Raw genomic sequence first — 20490 nt, 5'->3', positions numbered from 1 at the left:
AAAACATACCATGGAAGCGTAATATTACCGTCAGGAAATATTCGAAAAAAAGTATTAGACCCATCAGGCTGGCGATAGAAGGGTGATGGCGTGGGTAGGGTGATAGCTGGGAGACCGCCGGGGGGACGCGGCCTGGAGAAAACACCGGGAACAGTAGCGGCGGGACATCCATATAATATAACTTTTATCATCTCATTAAACCAAAATTAAGCCAGAGTGAATTTTTGACTAGACTATGAAATGGTACACTGGTGGCTGCATTCTGACACATGTTTGGCCTATGGAAAGTGAAGGAAACAAATATCAGAGGGTAATACAGACGCCTTGCTCTTTTTGATGGTCCTTATACCATTACTTTAAAATATTTGCGTACTGTTTTCACTCATATGTAATGGAAACCTAACATTAAGTGAATAGCCTTATAAATACCTTTAATAGACGAAGATTAGGCAGTTCGAAGGGGTGTGGTGAAGGCTTGCACTGCTTTCTGTTGCTGTTTTGCTTTGTGCTTGGTGCTCCTTGAAAACTGTCAGCAATATAACAACACTTCACTTTACTTGTGTGTGTGTGTGTGTGTGTGTGTGTGTGTGTGTGTCATTATAGCCACCACTGTTTTCACCACCACCGCAACAAGACGACTGCCGTAGCAAAAGGTTGTCTGTGAAGTCAGGACGCATGTATATATGTTTATGATAACTATCTGTCACTAAATCTCTTATTAATGAGACACTATACTTATACAAATACCACATGTCGATTTATTGGTTATTGTGACATCTTCCTCTTCGTTATCGTGTCCAGCTTTTGTTATTTGTCAAAGCAGAAAATATTAAATTGTATCTAGTCGTACAGCGAGAGTTGGCAACTCCCGCGAGGCAAGAAACAAGGTGCTTACAAGGAAGACTACAGTATTTCTTTCATTCTCTATTTCTACCGCCTGATATACGAGTTTTTCTGACAATAAACCAGGGTGAAAGGATACAAGTAGAGGAATATAGACATTTTTCTATCTACATACACATCTATCTTGCTGATTATATACGAATTCATTGACTTATCTATCTGCCTACCTATCCATCTATGTTTGTTTATCCAACTGTCCATTTACATATCTATCAACCCATCAAAATACCCGCTTATCCATCTATCTTCAGACAACCATGTAAATACCACCACCACCACCACCACCACCACCACAACTGCTGCTGCTAGTACCCGCACCAACCGACATTCGCCCTCATGAACAGCAGCATGTCAGTGATAGGGCGTGGGCGTGGGTGGAGGCGTGAGTGAGATATACGTGGTGTCAAGCGTTTATGCGATTCCCTTTTCCTCTGTCGTCTTTAGAGATTTTCTACACACTTGTCAGGTCGCTACACCTGCACACTCGCGTACAGTAACACGTGCTGGGCCAGGCAAGCCAAAAACCACCTACGGTAAACTTCTTTTAGCGCCCTCGTAACTTATGCCAAGGAACGACGCCGTCATTCAACCAGCCATGCAGTCAGTCAGTCACTCAATCAACCAGCGAATCAGTCAGTCAGTCAGTGTGTCAGCCATTCAGTCAGTTATTCAGTCAGTCAGCCAAACATTCAGTGAGCTAGACAGTCAGTCAGTCAGTCAGTCAGTCAGTCAGTCAGTCAGTCAATCAGTCAGTCAGTCAGTCAGTAAGTTAGTCACTCAGTCAGTCAGTGAATTTATTAGTTAGACAGGCAATATATCTGTCAATCTATCAGCCAGTCAGTCAATCAATATTCACGATACAAAACAAGCAAACACACCACCAATAGTTACCTCCACAACCACAATCACCACCACCACCACCACCACCAATGCATAACACACTGACACCACCACCATCAACACTTTCTAAAGGTGCCTGCTGACTTACTGCATTTCCACGCATCGTTTCATCGTTGCGTATCATCTTATAATGCGATACGGTGCAACAGGGTATTTTACCCACTGTTTCCTATCCTATCGTTGAGTGATGCAACAGTGTCATACAGTTTCTTCCTGACCGTAGCCATGTGTGCAAATGCAGTTGTCTGTGGCCACGTTTAGTTTTATTCATGAACATCAAATCAATAAAAGGAAAAAGAATGACGGCGTTGGTGGGTGTCTACACTCTATGTATGTGTAATGAAACAATACTGTGTTGACTGACTTGAAATTCCAGCATGTGACGGAACTGTATCAAAACGTGACAAGGATACACACAACTGATTTTGAGTTTGTCTGCAATTGGGGTCAAAATTGAAAAATATCATGCCCGTCCACGACAACACTGAACATGCAACTGGACGATCCCACGCTCCTTGTCCACACACACACACACACACACGAAGGTTGGTGAGTTGTGTATCATTCCTTTGAGGTGCCGCCGAAAGACCGACAGATGGCGGATAGAACCCATTCCGTATCATATTTTGACACGCAACGGTACAGCGCTATCCTGTCAACACTGCTACGTAACGATGATACGATACGTGGAAATGCAACAAGTGTGTACCCGCCTTAATCACAACACAAACAATATTTATATACAGTGTTACACCCACAACCCTGACCGCCGCAGCTCCACCGCTCGTCTAGTCCAGCGGGGTGGTCAGTCAGCCAGCCAGCCGAGATGACTGAGCGGTGGACTAACCTTCCTTCAAGACGTGTTTGTGTCCGTGGTGGAGAAAGGAACTCATGGTGGTGGTGGTGATGGACAGTTATAATGGTATAAAGTGCTTATACCTTATTTCAAAGTGTGGTGCGCACCATGGTTAATGTACCGCACTAATAGCCCTATTCAGAAACGATTTGCACTCTCACGACGACTATTTCCAAAGGCTCTAATAGAAGATACTCATGTTTTCAAGGGTATTTTTATGATTTTGGAGATGGACTAGATTTCTAATTAATCATAAGGAGAAACTGTCTTGAAAACCCAGCGGACTTGAAAAATTGTCGTGGTGAAAAAGCAAGGTGTTTCTGAATATGGCCAATGTCACTCACTCACGACCTCTGCTTACGGCCAAATAACCTTCAACCACCATCGTTAAGTTTTGACACCTTCGCGGGCAGAGTCTGTACACTTTGCTGGGTAATGGCGCGCACACACACACACACACACACACACACACACACACACACACACACAGCCTGCCAAGAAAAGGTCGACCGTGTGGACGTGTCATAACACCTACAGTACACAATCACCCTCCCCACTCATTGTAACTACCATACGCCTAATTAATTACCTTAACAACCCTCCACCAGCTAATTGTCCACATGTGAGTCCTTCAGTGCACGACACACCTTCCTAGTACAGCCTGTCCATCCCGTCACTGTCCCATCACCGTCCCATCACTAATGACACTGTGGCACCATTAATTAACTACCTTTCACTATCCACTCACTCCCACACGTCACGTCACCCCTTCAGTGCATTATTATACAGCTTTCTAGTCAATTATCTGCCCCATTACCGTCCCATCACTGTCCCATCATGTTCCTGCCCTCCACTCTATTAACAGACTCACCCTTTCACTGAGCAGGTGCAGCTGGTGGACAAGGTGGGGCAAGCGGGCCGGTCACCGTGTCCCCAGGTCTCGTGTCTGGTGATGAAATGGACGTCTGGTCACTGATTGTGGTGGTGGTGGTGGGCAGTTGCCAAATGGAAATATTCTAACTCACCAGATCCACCTTGAAAAGCCGCTAAAAAGTCGCTAAAACATTGTTGTACATGCTACAAGTGTTCCTAGACGAAGTAAGTGGCTTGACTTACACATAGGCTAATCAGTATAGGGCCCCGTTGACTCTAATAAAGAACGTTTATCCATCCCTTCCAGTGACGCAGAGCAAACTTGTCTCGAGAGCCTCGCTCGCCACCCTCTCATCACTCGCCTTTTAAATCCGATTGATAATTAATTGATTGATTGATAAGTTTATTGTTGTAGCAATGTATACAACATCGAAATGTTGTCCATTTCCCTATGAATGAACCTATCAAATTACCAGCTTATCTATCTATCTATCTACACACAAGCATATAAATATCTCCACCAGCACCGCCAATACCACCCACACCTAACCACCTTCGCCATCATGGACGGGAGTGTGTCAGTTTACACATTACTACTAGTATTTCCATGCAACTCTATTGTGGCATCATATCACCTCAGACGCTGTGGGGCCATGCAACAAATTGTTTACTAATTTCGCTTCACTTGCAAACCAGATATTGTTTTGCATCTCTTTCAACTGATAGGAAAACAGGTCGATACATATGCATTTTATTATATCAAGAGACATTGTGTTACCATTAGAAATATATAGGAATATCATTCACAAGATATCGTCATATCAATAGGTATGAAAAATAAATACAAGTAACAAAAACTGCACCACGTTACAAGACATTGGCCAGACACTTAAATTAGGTATTGCATTGAAAGACTCACAAAACATCATCTTCAGTAACACGTAACAATACCTTTGTGCTTCACAACAGAAAACTAAAAGACACTTTTGTGGTTATCTTCAAGACACAAGAAGGAACAGGTTCTTGTGATCACTACAGACACAGCCACGTGTACATCACACCTTGCAATACTGTGAGTGAGAAGCACTCCACTACTACTACTACTACTACCCTTAACAACTACTACTTGGTACAAATTTACTGTCATGGCCTGGCAGCAAGACACATCGTGTGATCATCCAGCGACGCACAGCTAGCCGTTGATGTGTGACTAGGCAGCATGCTCGCTACACTCCTCACTAAGAAGATGGCGTCTCCTAACAAGGAACGTTATCACTAAGTGTTTCTCCATGCATGGTGAATTCCAACATGGAGTGAACACGTTGGTCATTTGGTCCTTAAGCCATAAACGATCATGTTGGGTGACAGGAATGATGGGTGATGAGCAGAGGAATCGTGACCCAAGAGGTTACCTTCCTCTCTTGGTCTACACTCTCCTTTTTTAAATACTATATACATATGTACACTGTACACTCCTATTACAATGCTATGCATAACTTCTAAATATTACTGTTTTCTGCTGCTATAGATAAGGCATTGCAAAAAACCTTACCCGCTACATATCTACAACTGTCTACAAATTCTACAAATTTATCCACCCAATCTACAAATGGTCAATGAAATACACTACACCAGTGATGAAGATCTGTGGCCAACCTTCAGAACTTCATTGGTACGTCTCCAAGAATCACCCTTTTCTTCTTCTCTTCCTTTTTTCCTCCTCTTGTTCCTTTGGCAACACCGGCAGTAGTAGCAGTCTGGTGTCTGTTGTATGTCATGCACGCTCACTCCAAAAACTTGCCTCACTTCTTTGGCGTTAGTAGTACTGAATCCTGGAACAAGAGATGGAACAATATTGAAATGGCGTCCTCCTCAATGCCTGTTGTCTTGTGGTACACAGGGTTGGGGAAGGGATTGTGGATGATGTAACGATAAGGATGGTATGTTAAGGAGAGCCAAGGTGGATTGGGTTTGCATGGGTGGCTCTGTAGGCCTAAAAAGGAAAACTGCCGTACCAAGCGCATAATTAATACTAGCGGAGAAACTTTACGAGTAGGGATTTTGGAATGTTGTGCATGGTAGAAATATTAGTGTTAGCATGAAGTGTACTACAACATGTATAAGGAGGAATAGAGTAAGGAAGGCAGGGTATTTAACATTGTGTAAATTGGCACGCGGGGCAGTAGATTTGAGTGGGGGCAGGAAAGGACGCGATCTCGGGTGAAGGGAGTGGCACTCTCTACTCGGACATTGGTGGACGCGTCACAGTGAGCGAGGGTCTCTGATCAGGTGGGTAATGTGATCAGGGCAGCGGAGTTTCGTGTTAATATAATCAAGGGTGTCATTATGTGGAGTTAAGTGGTGTATTCAAGTGGGGAGAGAGTGTTAAGGGTGCCTCTCGTGTTTCTCTGTTGTTGGTTCAGAGTGCCGCGTCACTTTCATTGTTTTTTGTTCTAATGTACTTTACTATATTTGAAATATATATAAAATTGACTTGGAAGAGAGTTTTCCTTCAATGAAAATCCCAGCCCGTGTGGTACAATGATAACACGTCGACGAATCTTCAACAACTTGACAAACATCTTTAGAGTCAAAATGTTGCAGGTGAGAGAGAGAGAGAGAGAGAGAGAGAGAGAGAGAGAGAGAGAGAGAAAAAAAACCTATGAAGTATGAGTTGGCCAAGTATACGGTATTGGAATATTTTCAATGTGTCAAGAATAATTTCGGTACTGTTTAAATTTTGGAGGAATCACATGCACATCTTAATTACGACATCTTAGCCACAGAACAGCACAGCCAAAAGGCATACACAGCAAGACCCCAGAGCATGAAGGAGTGAAAGATTAGTTAACTCACACCAACAGCTAGGCAAAGAACCCCGAGGGAGCCCAGCACAACACCCACCACCATGCCAGCTTGGGGATTTTGACACTTCAATGACCGTCTTCTCCTGACTGTTGCTGCTGATGGGCAGACCGAACACTCCCTCAGGGAGAGGATCTGGACGACTCCACGCACTCGTCAACGTCTGTGGTGGAGAAATACACTCTCAGAAACACAGATTTATTAAAACTTAAGGAAAGAGGTTAAAAAAGGAAAGGAGAAAGTTCCACGTTTTTCAGGAACACACATTCAGAGATACGTTAAGGAAAACTACAACAATTATATCTCTAAATACAAATGCATATGGCAAGGTAAAATTATACCAAATCATGAAGAACAAACTATCCTCAAATCGCTGATCTCAGTAATACTCGTGAGATAAAATGCATGTTCATGTATGCCAAGAATAACAAAAGTGCAATTAAATACCACACTAACTTCTTTAGGCTGCTAAGTGTAGAGATGAAGGGTTGAGACGTTTAAGAAGAGAGACCGTAGAGTGACAGTGACAGTCCAGTCAGGCCTCACCTTCACAGTTGAACTTCCTGACGAGTGTGTACCCTGCATGGCCGGCACTGCCAGTAGTATGACTCTCGAGTGTTGATGCAAAGGCTCACACACACCAGACATTCTTCTCCCGGCACTCGTCAATTCCACACAGCTGCATAAACTCATCCTGCCACAAGAAAGGCATTTCCTTCAGTACTGTCAAGTTGTGATTTTTTTTATACTGTATACAATGTAAGAAAACCTGCAACTTTTATATGAAACAATGGAGTTCAGGGCATGAGTTAAGCCTTGCGTGCCAGAGTGACAAAAGCAAGGCCTTCTCCTCACCTATCCATTACTGCAGTAGTCACTGAAGCCGTCACACATGCACTGCTTCTGGGTGCCATTGACACCACCGTAGGAAAACTGACTGTCTGAGGCACACAAGTCGTTGTTCTTCCGTGCGAGGGTGGTCTCTAGGTCTATCTGCCAGCATTGCATTGTGTGAGTGAGATGATGGACTTGTATTTTAACACCACTATTATTCATGGTTTAGACTATCTTAGGGTAAATTTAGATGAACAAGATGGTGTTTTAAGAGAGAGAGAAACCCTAGCAGTAAGTTGCAACAATCCTGTTCATCATAGCTCTCCGTCTTTCCTTTAAATACAAGTAACAGACAAACAACAAAAACTACACTCCCACACCAACACTCAAAGGTTCACATCACTAAAACACACGAAATGCACCCTAAAACACACTTTTAACATCCCTGCAGCACTAATGAACCAGCTTAAAATACCCCAAATGTATCCTAAAACCAACAGTATGCATTATAAAGAACGTTAGGATTAAAAGGGACACTAACCTAAAATGTTACACCTTGGCTTCTTCTATTCAACCTTTATTTCTTATTTCTTCTTCATCCTCCTCTATTGTTTCTCCTTCTACTTCCTCTTATTGCTTCTATCTACACGCCTGAGCCTAGAAAGGCATCAAAACACTAGATATTAGATAAAATATTGAGGAAATGAAGGGTGACTTAAGTATTGTGGCTTGACTGCTCCTCTTCCTCCTCCCTTTCTCCTTTCTTCCTCCTTATCCTCCTTTATTTCTCCTTCTGCTACTATTATCTACACACCTGAAACTAAAAATACACGAAAACACGTAAAAATCACTAGATATTAGGCAAAATATTGATGAACTGCGGGTTTGGAAAAAAGAGGCGCCAGCCTGGGGCTCAGATGAGTCACCACCTGGGCTGTGGTCATCAGAGAGAACGGGAGTGGGGGTGATTCGGCTAAATTACGTAAATAATTTGATTTACAAAATAACTTTTAGTAAAAGCGAAACCACGGCCGAATGCTTGTTATTTTATGACGTGATAAATACTTAAACAAATTTTCAAAATATCAAAATATCTCCAGCTTAACTGGTTTTTAAAAAATGTCTAAATTAAGTACGTTAAAAGTACAAAAACATTTTAACCCATAAATCTCTTAAAACGTCCTGTAAAGTCAAGCCATTTTCACTTGGCGAGTATTTTATCACATTTCACGGAGTCTGAGCTATCTTTTGGGGCATTCTACAGCGAGTTAGACCAAGAAGCAGAAACGTGAGCAAACAAAATAAAGAAAAAATAAGAGCTTTTTACAACACCACCAAACACCATTTCAAAGTCCACATATTTCACTCAATAGATTGATTTCACACTTAAAAGAGCACAGACGATTGTTTGATATCATAAAGACCCACTTATACCATGAAATAAAAATCTCAATATTCCAAATGGGAAATTTTGACCGTTAAAAAGCCTTTAACATACGCCATAAAACACCACTAAACGCCACATATTTACCCAGCACAGGCGCGGAACACACTTCAAACACGACGAAACATTTATAGACACCATAAAAACATACCATGGAAGCGCAATATTACCGTCAGGAAATATTCGAAAAAAAGTATTTGACCCAGCAGGCTGGCGATAGAAGGGTGATGGCGTGGGTAGGGTGATGGCTAGGGGACCGCCGGTGGGAGGCGGCCCGGAGAAAACCCCGGGAACAGTGGCGGCAGGACATCCATATATAGTCTTTATCATCTCACCAAACTAAAATTAAGCCACAGAGAGAATTTTTGACCATGGGATATGAAATGATACACTGGTGGCTGCATTCTGACACATGTTTGGCCTATGGTAAGTGAAGGAAACAAATATCAGAGGGTAATACAGACGCCTTGCTCTTTTTTTATGGTCCTTATACCATTACTTTAAAATATTTACGTACTGTTTTCACTCTCATATGTAAAGGAAACCTAACATTAAGTGAATAGCCTTATAAATACCTTTAACAGACGAAGATTAGGCAGTGTGGAATATTGTGGTGAAGGCTTGCCAATGCTTCTTTTGCTGCTGGTGCTAGGTGCTTGGTGCACCTTGAAAACTGTCGGTAATATAGCAACACTTCCCTTTACTTGTGTGTGTGTGTGTGTGTGTGTGTGTGTGTGTGTGTGTGTGTATCAGTACAGCCACCACTATTGTCACCACCACCGCTAAAAGACTACTGCAGTACTGCCGTAGCAGAAGGTCGTCTATGAAGACAGGACGCATGTATATATGTTTATGATAACTATCTGTTACTAAATCTCTTATTAATGAGACGCTATGCTTATACAAATACTACATGTCGAATTATTGGTTACTGTGACATCTTCCTCTTCGTTATCGTGTCCAGCTTTTGTTACTTTGTCAAAGAAGAAAATATTAAATTGTATCTATTCGTACAGCGAGTATTGGCAACTCCCGCGAGGCAAGAAACAAGGTGCTTAAAAGGCAGACTATAGCATTTCTCTCATTCTCTATTTCTACCGCCTGATATACGAATATTTGACAATAAACCAGGATGAAAGGATACTAAGCAGAAGAATATAGACATTTTTCTATCTACATACACATCTAACTTGTTGATTATATACGAATTCATTGACTTATCTATCTGCCTACCTATCCATCTATGTTTGTTTTATCCAACAGTCCATTTACATATCTATCAACCTATCAATATACCCGCCTATTCATCTATCTTCAGGCAAACATGTAAATAATAATACCAACACCACCACCACCACCACTGGTGCTAGTACCCAACATTCGCCCTCATGAACGGCAGCGTGTCAGTAATAGGGTGTGGACGTGGGAGTGGGCGTGGGTGGAGGCGTGAGTAAGATATACGTGGTGTCAGGCGCTTATCCGATTCCCTTTTCCTCTGTCGTCTTCAGAGGTTCTCTACACATACCGTAATACATGCTGGGCTAAGCGCGGCCACACACCACCTACGGCACACTTCTTAGCGCCAACGTACCGCGCGCTGCCTTTTTGTGCCAAGGACCAACGCCGTCAGTCAACCAGCTAGTCAGTCAGTCAGTCAGTCAGTCAACCAGCCAATCAGTCAGTCAGTCAGTGTGTCAGCCATTCAGTCAGTTATTCAGTGCCACCCAAACAGTAAATCAGCCAATCAGTCACTCAGCTAAACAGTCAGTCAGTCAGTCAGTCAGTCATTCAGTCACTCAGTGAATCAGTAAGTCCATCCATCAGTCAGTCAGTAAATCTATTAGTTAGACAGGCAATCTATCTGTCAATCCGTCAATCTATCAGCCAGTCAGTCAATCAATATTCACGATGCAAAACAAGCAAACACACCACCAATAATTACCTCCACAATCACCACCACCACCACCACCAATACACAACACACTGACACCACCAACATCAACACTTTCTAAAGGTGCCTACTGACTTACTGCATTTCCACGCATCGTTTCATCGTTGCGTATCACCTTATAATACGATACGGTGCAACAGGGTATTGTACCCACTGTTTCCTATCCGCGTGGTGTATCATCGTTGAGTGATGCAACAGTGTCATTCAGTTTCTTCCTGACCGTAGCCATGAGTGCAAATGTGCAGTTGTCTGTGGCCGCGTTTAGTTTTATTCATGAACATCAAATCAGTAGAAGGAAGTGAGAGCGACGGCGTTGGTGGGTGTCTACACTCTATGCATGTATGCACATGTTCAATGGAACAACTACTACGTTGGCTGACTTAATATCCAGCATGTGACGGAACTGTATAAAAATTTGACAAGGATACACACAACTGATTTTGAGTTTGTTTTCAATTGGGGTCAAAATTGGAAAGATACTCGTGCCCGTCCACAACACTGAATTTGCAACGGGACAATGCCACGCTGCCCGTCCACACACACACACACACACACACACACACGAGGGTTGGTGAGTTGTGTATCATTCCTTTGAGGTGCCGCCGAAAGACCGACGAATGGCGGATCGAATCCGTTCCGTATCATATTTTGACACGCAACGGTGCAGCGCTATCCTGTCAACACTGCTACGTAACGATGATACGATACGTGGAAATGCAACAAGTGTGTACCCGCCTTAATCACAACAAACATTATTCATATACAGTGTTACACCCACAACCCTGACCGCCGCAGCTCCACCGCTCGTCTAGTCCAGTGGGGTCAGGACTTCCATTTTAGGGTAAAATACCCTAAACTAGGGTAATTGGACCCTTCTTAGGGTAGTGTTTAGGGTAATGCATAAACTAGGGTAATTTTAGGGTAATCTGCCGTCCTATGGATAGGTGTGCTTGGAATGGAGCCAGTCTGGTGGCAGGCTGGTTTTCTTTCATGTTCGATTCATGTACACAATCATCCCCGTGACTTGTATCATCCCTTCACCCCCCCACCCCATCCCCTTTCTCCCCAGTCTCCACTCACCCATCTACTACGCATACACGTTTTGGACCTTCGGACGGTTAGATCACAGTTCACACACAGAATCAGTCACTTGCGAGGACGAGTCCACACAGAACAGCCGCAGTAGTGGCTGTAGTGCTATTTTAAAACTGTATACCAGCTGGAATCTACGTGAAGGTGGCCTCTTCCCATAAGTTAATTTGTTTTATATATATTGTTATGACGAGGGTCATGCAGCTGTGTGTGTTGTCTGGAGTTGTGTGGTATGTGGCGTGTGTGCTGATGAGGCGAGCTTCGTATGTGTGTGGCATGTCGGTTGGTGACAGTGTGCTGGGTGATGATGATAATGAGGCCGTTGATGATGATGCCAGTGATGTTTATGATGATAATGCTGGTGATGAGGGTGGTGGTTGAGGTGTTTCACTACTATACATTTTACGGAGAGTGAGTCATTGTTTTTCGCAAATATCTTTCAAACTAATGAATTGATCGGAATGGTACTGTGTACTAGACACCCAGTAATTTTTGGTGAAACCTGATGTCCCAGAGAGAGAGAGAGAGAGAATTATGGAAAGAATTGTCCCAACTTACATTTTTCTTTTCAAAAGATTCTTCTATTTTTGCTCTTTTGTAATGGTTTGGTGTCAAATGGTAATAAATAAAGATAAAATAAGAACAAATCTAGAATAAAATAGCTAAAATTTAGAGGCAATGGTAGCAAGAATAGCATGGTCAAGATAGGTACCTTGTGTGACCTTCTCTTTTATTGTACCATTAGTTTGTTGGTGTCTTGACTGTTCTGTTATAAGAAAAATAACAGGGCAGATATTCATAATACATTTACCTTATAGTGAATTAGGTTAGGTTAGATTACAAGACATTAGGCTAGTGTATCTTCTGGGGGAGATGAACGATAGCTTTGTTTATCATTCATGTATGTCCTTTACTTATAGCTAACCTAAACTGGAAGCTTCAAATCTCAACTCTTGCTAAAACAGCTTCTATGAAGTTAGGCGTTCTGAGGCGTCTTTACCAGCTTTTCTTACACTCCTGACTGCTAACTCTGTTTAAGGGTCTTATCCACCCATGTATGGAGTATCTTTCACATGTAAGGGATGGTTCCACTTAGTTTTATCAGATAGGGTGGGATCAAATGCTTTTTGTTTCATCAACTCCTTTCCTCAGACTGACTGTCTTCAGCTTCTTTCTCACTGCTGGAATGTTGCATCTCTTATCTTGTGGTAAATATTGACAAGAGATCCTTTGTTTACCAAATATGCCCATTTGTCTCCTTAGATCTTCTGAGCAAGTGCAAAATTTGGTCTACTTTGGTTCCCCTGACCAACTCAACCAGATAAACTTAATCTAAGTTAACCTAACTCTAAAATTAAACTAACCTAAGCTAATCTAACCTAACCGAAACTTAATATTATAACTGTTTTCTGGAGCGATGTGCTCATTTCCAAAAGTAGCCTACCGTGCGGGAAAAAAAATAAATAAACTTCCTAGTGGATCTTTTTATTCTCTATATGTTGTCCTTGGACAGTTTTGCCCTCACATAAATTATGAAGTACAGCTCCGTGTACACACACGAAGAAACATAAGCCAGCCAAACATACATGCAAACACAGTTGGCAGGAACCCATCCTTATATTTTCTTCCCGTCTTCTATACGTCATGATACCTGTTACTTGAGAAGCCTGATAAATAATTAGTCTCTCATTTACCTGTGTGGTGAATCAGGGGGGGCAGGATGACTGCTGAAACATCGAGAAAGACGAAAAACATGACAGGGCAGAGATACAGACGCCATCTTTACGGGGACAGCTCGGGCGTTACTCCTGTTCGTCGTAGTCGTGGTCCCGCGCAGGGTCTCTCACACCCTGGTCACGCAGATCTTTCCCACGCGACTGACGTGACCGTAGTGAAATGACCACGGACATGCGTGCTGGTCTCATATCATTGTTTCTTATTTTTCTTTTCTATCTTTTGTATGGATTGGCATAAGTATTTTTTCTGCTATTTGTTTGCACTAGTTTAATTTATATTTTATCTGTAAGTGAAGGTAGACATACGCATGTTTCTCTACACAGATATTATTCGTGTGTAATAAAGCCTATTAACGTTTTATGTCTACTTTTCATTACATAGTCATTACTGTGAGAAAAAAAACATATCTGCCTATATATTAATACACGTAACAGAGTCCATGTAATGTCAGTAGTATGGTCACTAAGAACTCCTCCAGCTACCCTAGCACACGACGATGTCACGATGGTGACTATGGTGATGGTGGCGCACGGATCACAGCTACGTACTACACAGGAATGCCTTACATATTATGACGTAGCACATATTCTAACTAACATCATAGCAATAGACATTTCATACATCGGTAATATTAAATAAAAAAATAAAATTGTTGGAGAGAGAGAGAGAGAGAGAGAGAGAGAGAGAGAGAGATTGTGTGCCTTTTGGCTTTTGAGTTGGAAAACTTGGGGTTTGGGAAGTCAATAAGAAAGACCAGTAAATTCAAACAAAATACTTTATTAATTAAATCTTATGGTAGTAAGAGCAGCTTAGACCTGGCACCTTGAAGGAGTGATAGACTTCTTGTGTGTGGTGGTGAGAGGTTATGTAGCATAAGTTAAAGATAGATGAACACACAAGATAGTAAGCATACAGTATATAAGATGCATGTTATAGTATTTGGTGATAAAGAAAATAAACTCTCCATCAAGACAAAGATAAGCAAACTTAAGAGAGCAAGAGATAGTAGCAATGATAGCGAGGGAGGAGAGGAAAACTATAAGCTTTTGAGTGACTTAGATGCAAGGAAAGCAATGGACCAGATGGTGTGTCAGGGAGGATATTGACAGAATGTAGAGACCAACTGGGGGAACCAGTCTGGAACTACAAAGACAAGCAACGTCCATTACATCACTTCGTGTTCACTACTAACACTGTGGGTTAGTCAGTAGCTAGTGTCTGTACGACAACGTGCAGCCTGGCATCATCTTACGCCAGGCTACACGGTAGGAGCTTCCCGCGCTAGCTAGGGGAGAGACGCGCTGTACACCCTCTTCTGTATTTGGGGAAATATACCGGACTTCTGTTACTCGTGTGTTTCCCTCGCACCTCTATCACTCCCAAAGAACCTTCTACAGTGGCTAGACCACAAGAACAAACATGGCGCAGTGAGTATCGAGTGATATGTGCTGTCGAGTGTCTTGGTGAAGCCGGTAGCGTCTGTGTACCGCCCGCCACTTGGATCTACACTCCAGGACCTCTACAGTCTACCCAGCGACTACAGTGGACCTACAGTGACTTGTGGAGTGCAGTGCAGTGGTACTAGTGCCGTGGACAGTGCAGTGCAGTGATATTTGTGCGTAGTGTTGCCTCGCTCTTATGGTACCTATGCTTAAGGGTGAGACTCGCACGCACTCGCCACGCTAGAGCGGCGAGCGTCACGTATTCCCATCGTCACTGCTCGGGGACCACTGCCGCGCTCCTTGGCATGCCGCAGGGCTGCTGCCTTGCGCTGCCGGGCGTACGGATCTCCCCTCACCGCCACACCACCCATTTGCATCTGCACGTATTTCCTTCCACAGTGATTGTTTCGTTGCTTACAGACTCCGAGGAGTGGATCCGGTCTACAGGCACGATTCATGTCACCGCGTGGAAAGAGACATGGGAAGACAGTCTCATCAACACCAGAAAAGTCTGAGACAACCATGGCTGCACCACCACCGTCAGACTTACTCACCCTTCTACAGTACATGGAAGAGAGGGACGAAAAACGCCGGCAGGAGGACGAGAAACGACGGCAGGAGGAACAGGAACTGCGCAAACAGGAGGCAGCTATCAGACAGGACGAGTTTGCTGCCCTTCTCTCAGCATTCAGTAAGGGTATGAGCTCTGCAGTGTCTACAGCTGGGGCGGGCGCGGTGTCATCCAGCCCCCACCCTCCCGCCCTCCTCGCCCCGTCTTCCCCCGCCACCCAGGCCGCCACACTCACACGCCAAAGCTGTCATCTCACCGCCTCCTCCTCTACAGCCTGACGTGCCTTACCAGGTTTTTCGAGAATGGAGCAGACGATGGCGCGACTACGCAGTGATGACGGACCTGACTACTTTGCCTCTCAGTAAACGTCACATTCAACTGAGAGCCTGCCTGAGCCCAGAGGTACTACACACCCTTCACTATCGCCTTCAGATTCCTCAAGACGACTCAACACCGATAGAAGACCTGCTGACCACGCTTGATAGTTACTTCAAGGCTCAGACCAATGAAGCCTTACGGCGACGAGAACTGTTCAGCTGCCGTCAGAGTGTTGGAGAGCAGTTTAATGAGTTCTTTGTGAGAGTCAAGAATCTAGTAGAGGCTGTGGATGTGTGTAAAGGGGGCAACACGGACTGCGAAGAAATGCAGATGAAACAAGTGATACTCATGGGAGTGATTGACCAGGAGTTAGTGCAGGAACTCATTGGCATCATCCCTACACACTCACTTGATAAAGTTGTGCAACACTGCTACGCATTTGAGGCCGCCAGACGCACAGCCAACGCCATCACTTCTCCTGCACAAGCCCTCTGTGCTGTGTCAAGGTACAAGAAGGACAAGAAGGCAAGGCAGCACGCCTCTGCACCGACTCAACCTCTCTCAGACGCATGTGACAGCTGCGGACGCCCACATGCTAAAGGAGAATGCTCAGCAGCACTAGTTATCTGTAGCAACTGTGGTATAAAGGGCCATCGAGTACGGATGCCACGGTGCCCTGCCATCAACGCTACATGCAAATGCTGTGGAAAACAAGGTCATTTTGACAGGTGTTGTCGCTCATCCAAACCTGCAGCATCCTCCTCGGCCCTCGCCAAGTGTAACAAGTCACCAGGACCGTACCCGAGGAACAAGAACAAGTACCCCAGTGTTCGCCATATTATGGACAACACACACACCCCATCTGAGACTTCTCCGTTTGTAGTCGTCGAGATTAGTCATGTCAAGGGACAGGTGTACTTACCTTGTTGCCGGACACGGGTGCTGACACAACCATCATTGGAGCAGACCACCTTAACGACATTGGCCTGACACTTGCTGACCTCCACTCATCTCCACAGAGGCCAACGTACAGCGCTGATGGATCACCCATGCAGCCTGTCATCGGTTCTGTACAGGTGAAGATGACGGTCAAAGGACACAGCATTGAGGAGTGGATTCATGTGTATCCAGACATACCTGTCCCTTTGCTGTCTTACAGGGCATGCAGGGACCTAGCCCTCATCCCTGAGCGGTTCCCTGCCCCTATTGCACAGGTGACACACGCCGCTGTGAGAAATGGAGACACCGAGACTGTTGACGAAACCAACAGAGTACTGGAGATCACAGCAGGCGATGACGTCTCCGTTCCCCATGCTTTCCTGCCACACCTGCCTTTCAACAGTAACACTACTCCTGAACAGGCCAAGTCATACTTCTTGGAAGAGTATGCTGATGTACTTGTCAAGAAAGAGGATCTGCAGACGATGCCGCTCCGCCCCATGGTGGGGCCCCCCGATGCGTATCCACTTGCGGGATGATGCTCAGCCGTTCGCTATACATACCCCACGGCAGATCCCTTTGGCATACCAAGATGACGTCAAGCAGGAACTACACAGCATGGAGGCTCAAGGAATCATTGCTCCAGCTGGTGATGCTCCCTCACAGTGGTGCCACCCACTTGTTGCGGTGCCCAAACCCAAGGGAGGAGTACGCATTACCACAGACCTATCTAAACTGAACAGTCAAGTCTCACGGCCCGCCCACCCGTCTCCCACGCCCTTCAGTGCCATCAGGAGTGTCAAGCCAGGTACCAAGTACTTCACTACCGTTGATGCTCTTCACGGGTACTGGCAGCTGGAGCTTGCGGCAGAGGATCAACACTTGACAACCTTTATAACGCCCTACGGTCGCTACAAGTACCTACGGGGCCCTATGGGATTCGCTGCGACTGGTGATGATTTCTGCCGCAAAGGAGATGTAGCTCTTCAGGGGATCACAAATTGCGTCAAGGTTGTCGACGACGTTCTCCTGTACGACGAGGAACTCCTGCCCCACTTGTCTCGAGTCAACGAAGTTCTCGCACGATGCCGGGCCAGTGGAATCACCCTGAATGCGGAGAAATTCGCCCTTGCAAGACCCGCAGTTACGTTCTGTGGATTTGTGCTCTCAACAGAAGGGATATCTGCAGACCCTGAGAAAGTACGGGCCATCGCTGAGTTCGCCACACCAGCCAACATCACTGACTTGAGATCCTTCATGGGACTAGTCAACCAGTTGACAGAGTTCTCCCCCTGAAATCTCGACAGCAGCACAGCCACTACGCCCACTTATGAGTCCTAGGCGTGCCTTTACATGGACCGTGGACCACGACACTGCATTCCAACGGGTGAAGAAGGCACTGGCCAGTCCTCCAGTATTGGCCGTGTTCGACCCGCAGTTGCCCACCATCCTTCAGACGGACGCATCCAGACTCTATGGTGTCGGCTACGCCCTGCTACAAGATCATGGAGGAGGCCACCTCCGGCTGGTACAGTGTGGCTCACGTTTCTTGACAGACACAGAAACACGTTACGCCACAATCGAACTCGAAATGTTAGCCACAGTTTGGGCGATGCATAAGTGTGGATATTATCTCAAAGGACTTCAGACATTTGCACATGTTACAGACCACCGCCCACTCATCCCCATACTTAACAGCTACACCTTGGATGCAGTCGAGAATCCCAGGCTACAAAGGCTGAAAGAAAAACTGTCACCATTCATCTTCACTGCTCGTTGGTGTGCCGGCAAGAAACTCTGTATTCCTGATGCCTTGTCCCGCCATCCTGTCAGCAGCCCTACAGATGAAGACGACATGTTAGTTGACGTCTCAGCTCATGCAGCAGTCACCGTACGAGCGATATATTCCCTCGCCTCATCTGACGACTCGCAGCCAGCCACATCAGACGTCCAACTCGAAGAACTCCAGCAGGCAGCACGCACCGATGAGACCTACATCAGGCTCCTGAACTGCGTACGCAATGGGTTCCCCTGTCATCGCTACGACCTACACTCCACTCTACTCGACTACTGGAAGATCCGTGATGAGCTGTACTGTGATGGCGATCTAGTCCTATACGGTCCGCGCATCGTAGTACCTGCAGCGTCCCGCAAGTCTGTGTTGCGACGCCTGCATGATAGCCATCGCGGAGCTGAAGCCACCAAGCGCCGAGCTCAGCAAACAGTGTTTTGGCCCGGGATCAATTCAGACATCACCAATGTTGTCCGTGCCTGTGACGCCTGCCAGATGCTCCTTCCCAGTCAACAGCGTGAAGTATACAGGAATGATGACAAGCCGACGCGACCTTACGAGTCCATCTCGGCTGACTATTTTCAAGTCGCAGGGAAATCTTTCCTTGTCATAGTTGACCGACTGTCTGGCTGGCCTGATGTCTACCCATGTGGCAGCAACACTACTACTGCCGCCACGATAGATCACTTCAGCAAGTACTTCAGCGACCACGGTGCCCCAGTCCGCCTACGCACCGACGGAGGTCCACAGTTTGCTGCCAAGGCGTTCTCGGACTTCCTACTACGCTGGAAGGTCCAACACATCCTCACTTCACCGCATCATCCCCAGTCCAATGGTCATGCAGAAGCCGCTGTTAAGTCGTTGAAGCACCTTATCCTCAAGGTGGCGCCTTCAGGCAACATCAGGACCGAAGTCTTCGACCGCGGACTGTTAGAGATGAGGAACACCCTAACCACTCTGGACGTTCTCCGGCACAGATTCTTTTGGCCACTCTCTTCGCACTTGTGTCCCTGCCCACCCGAATTCCTTTCGGCCAGAATGGCAGCCAAACGCTGAAGAGTGTGAAATGCGTGCCACCCAGCGAGATTTCGACGTCCAGTGTCACTACAACAATCGGGCCCGTCAGCTTCCAGTCCTGCCCCTTCACCAACGCGTACGCATCCAGGACCCAGTGTCGCACAGATGGTACCAGACAGGGACAGTGGAGGCACAACCAAGGCCCCGCCAGTATGACATCCGCCTCCCCAGTGGCCGCACCATCCAACGCAACAGGATTCACCTACGCCCAGTGCCGCCCGGAGACGGAGACCCAGCACCTGCCCCTGCCGCTGATGATGCAGTACCCCAGGCTCCTCCTGGCCCTAGACGTTCCGAGCGACTACGTCAACGCCGGGACACGCCAGCATGAAGCTCAAGACGTCGCTATGAGCTCCAAGGGGGGGGAGGGAGGTGTGGGTTAGTCAGTAGCTAGTGTCTGTACGACAACGTGCAGCCTGGCATCATCTTACGCCAGGCTACACGGTAGGAGCTTCCCGCGCTAGCTAGGGGAGAGACGCGCTGTACACCCTCTTCTGTATTTGGGGAAATATACCGGACTTCTGTTACTCGTGTGTTTCCCTCGCACCTCTATCACTCCCAAAGAACCTTCTACAGTGGCTAGACCACAAGAACAAACAAACACCACCAATGTTTCTTTCTGCTTCCCATATTAACTGGTAAGAGTGGGTGTTTGAGGACATTGTTCGGCATAGTGGATGCAACCTTACATCAGAGCCATTTCAGCAGCAAATCAAATTTGGGTAACAGCTATAAATCACAAGCAACATGTCTGGACAGTAAGGAACTCAGTGAACCCAAGAAATCCAGAGCTTAGCCATAAAAATTGGTCCAAAGATTAGACCAATACATATGCAGGCTGTGTGACTTTCTCAAGTAAGACTTTATGCACCTCCTGTTTCTTTATTTTCATACAT

At 45.6% G+C, this 20490-nt stretch overlaps 1 protein-coding gene across 1 annotated transcript; it reads left to right on the top strand.

The window, feature by feature from the left end:
- Positions 1–15801: 15801 nt before the first annotated feature.
- Positions 15802–19573, top strand: LOC123505380. Its single transcript, XM_045256598.1, has 3 exons — positions 15802–16614; positions 16683–17022; positions 18570–19573. Exons 1-3 carry the CDS (start codon positions 15802–15804, stop codon positions 19571–19573), a joined length of 2157 nt encoding a protein of 718 aa, XP_045112533.1.
- Positions 19574–20490: the final 917 nt, after the last annotated feature.

Source organism: Portunus trituberculatus, chromosome 18 (assembly GCF_017591435.1).
Source record: "Portunus trituberculatus isolate SZX2019 chromosome 18, ASM1759143v1, whole genome shotgun sequence".
Classification (NCBI taxonomy): Eukaryota; Metazoa; Arthropoda; class Malacostraca; order Decapoda; family Portunidae; genus Portunus; species Portunus trituberculatus.
This window is presented reverse-complemented; position numbering and strand designations above follow the sequence as displayed.

Excerpts from the sequence above, each read along its gene's own strand:
- LOC123505380 (XM_045256598.1), top strand. The coding sequence starts at position 15,802 with ATGACGGACCTGACTACTTTGCCTCTCAGTAAACGTCACATTCAACTG. Across the intron at positions 16,615-16,682 it reads ACAAGAACAAGTACCCCAGT|TCATGTCAAGGGACAGGTGT; the intron begins GTTCGCCATATT and ends CGTCGAGATTAG. Across the intron at positions 17,023-18,569 it reads GACACACGCCGCTGTGAGAA|ATGAAGACGACATGTTAGTT; the intron begins ATGGAGACACCG and ends GCAGCCCTACAG.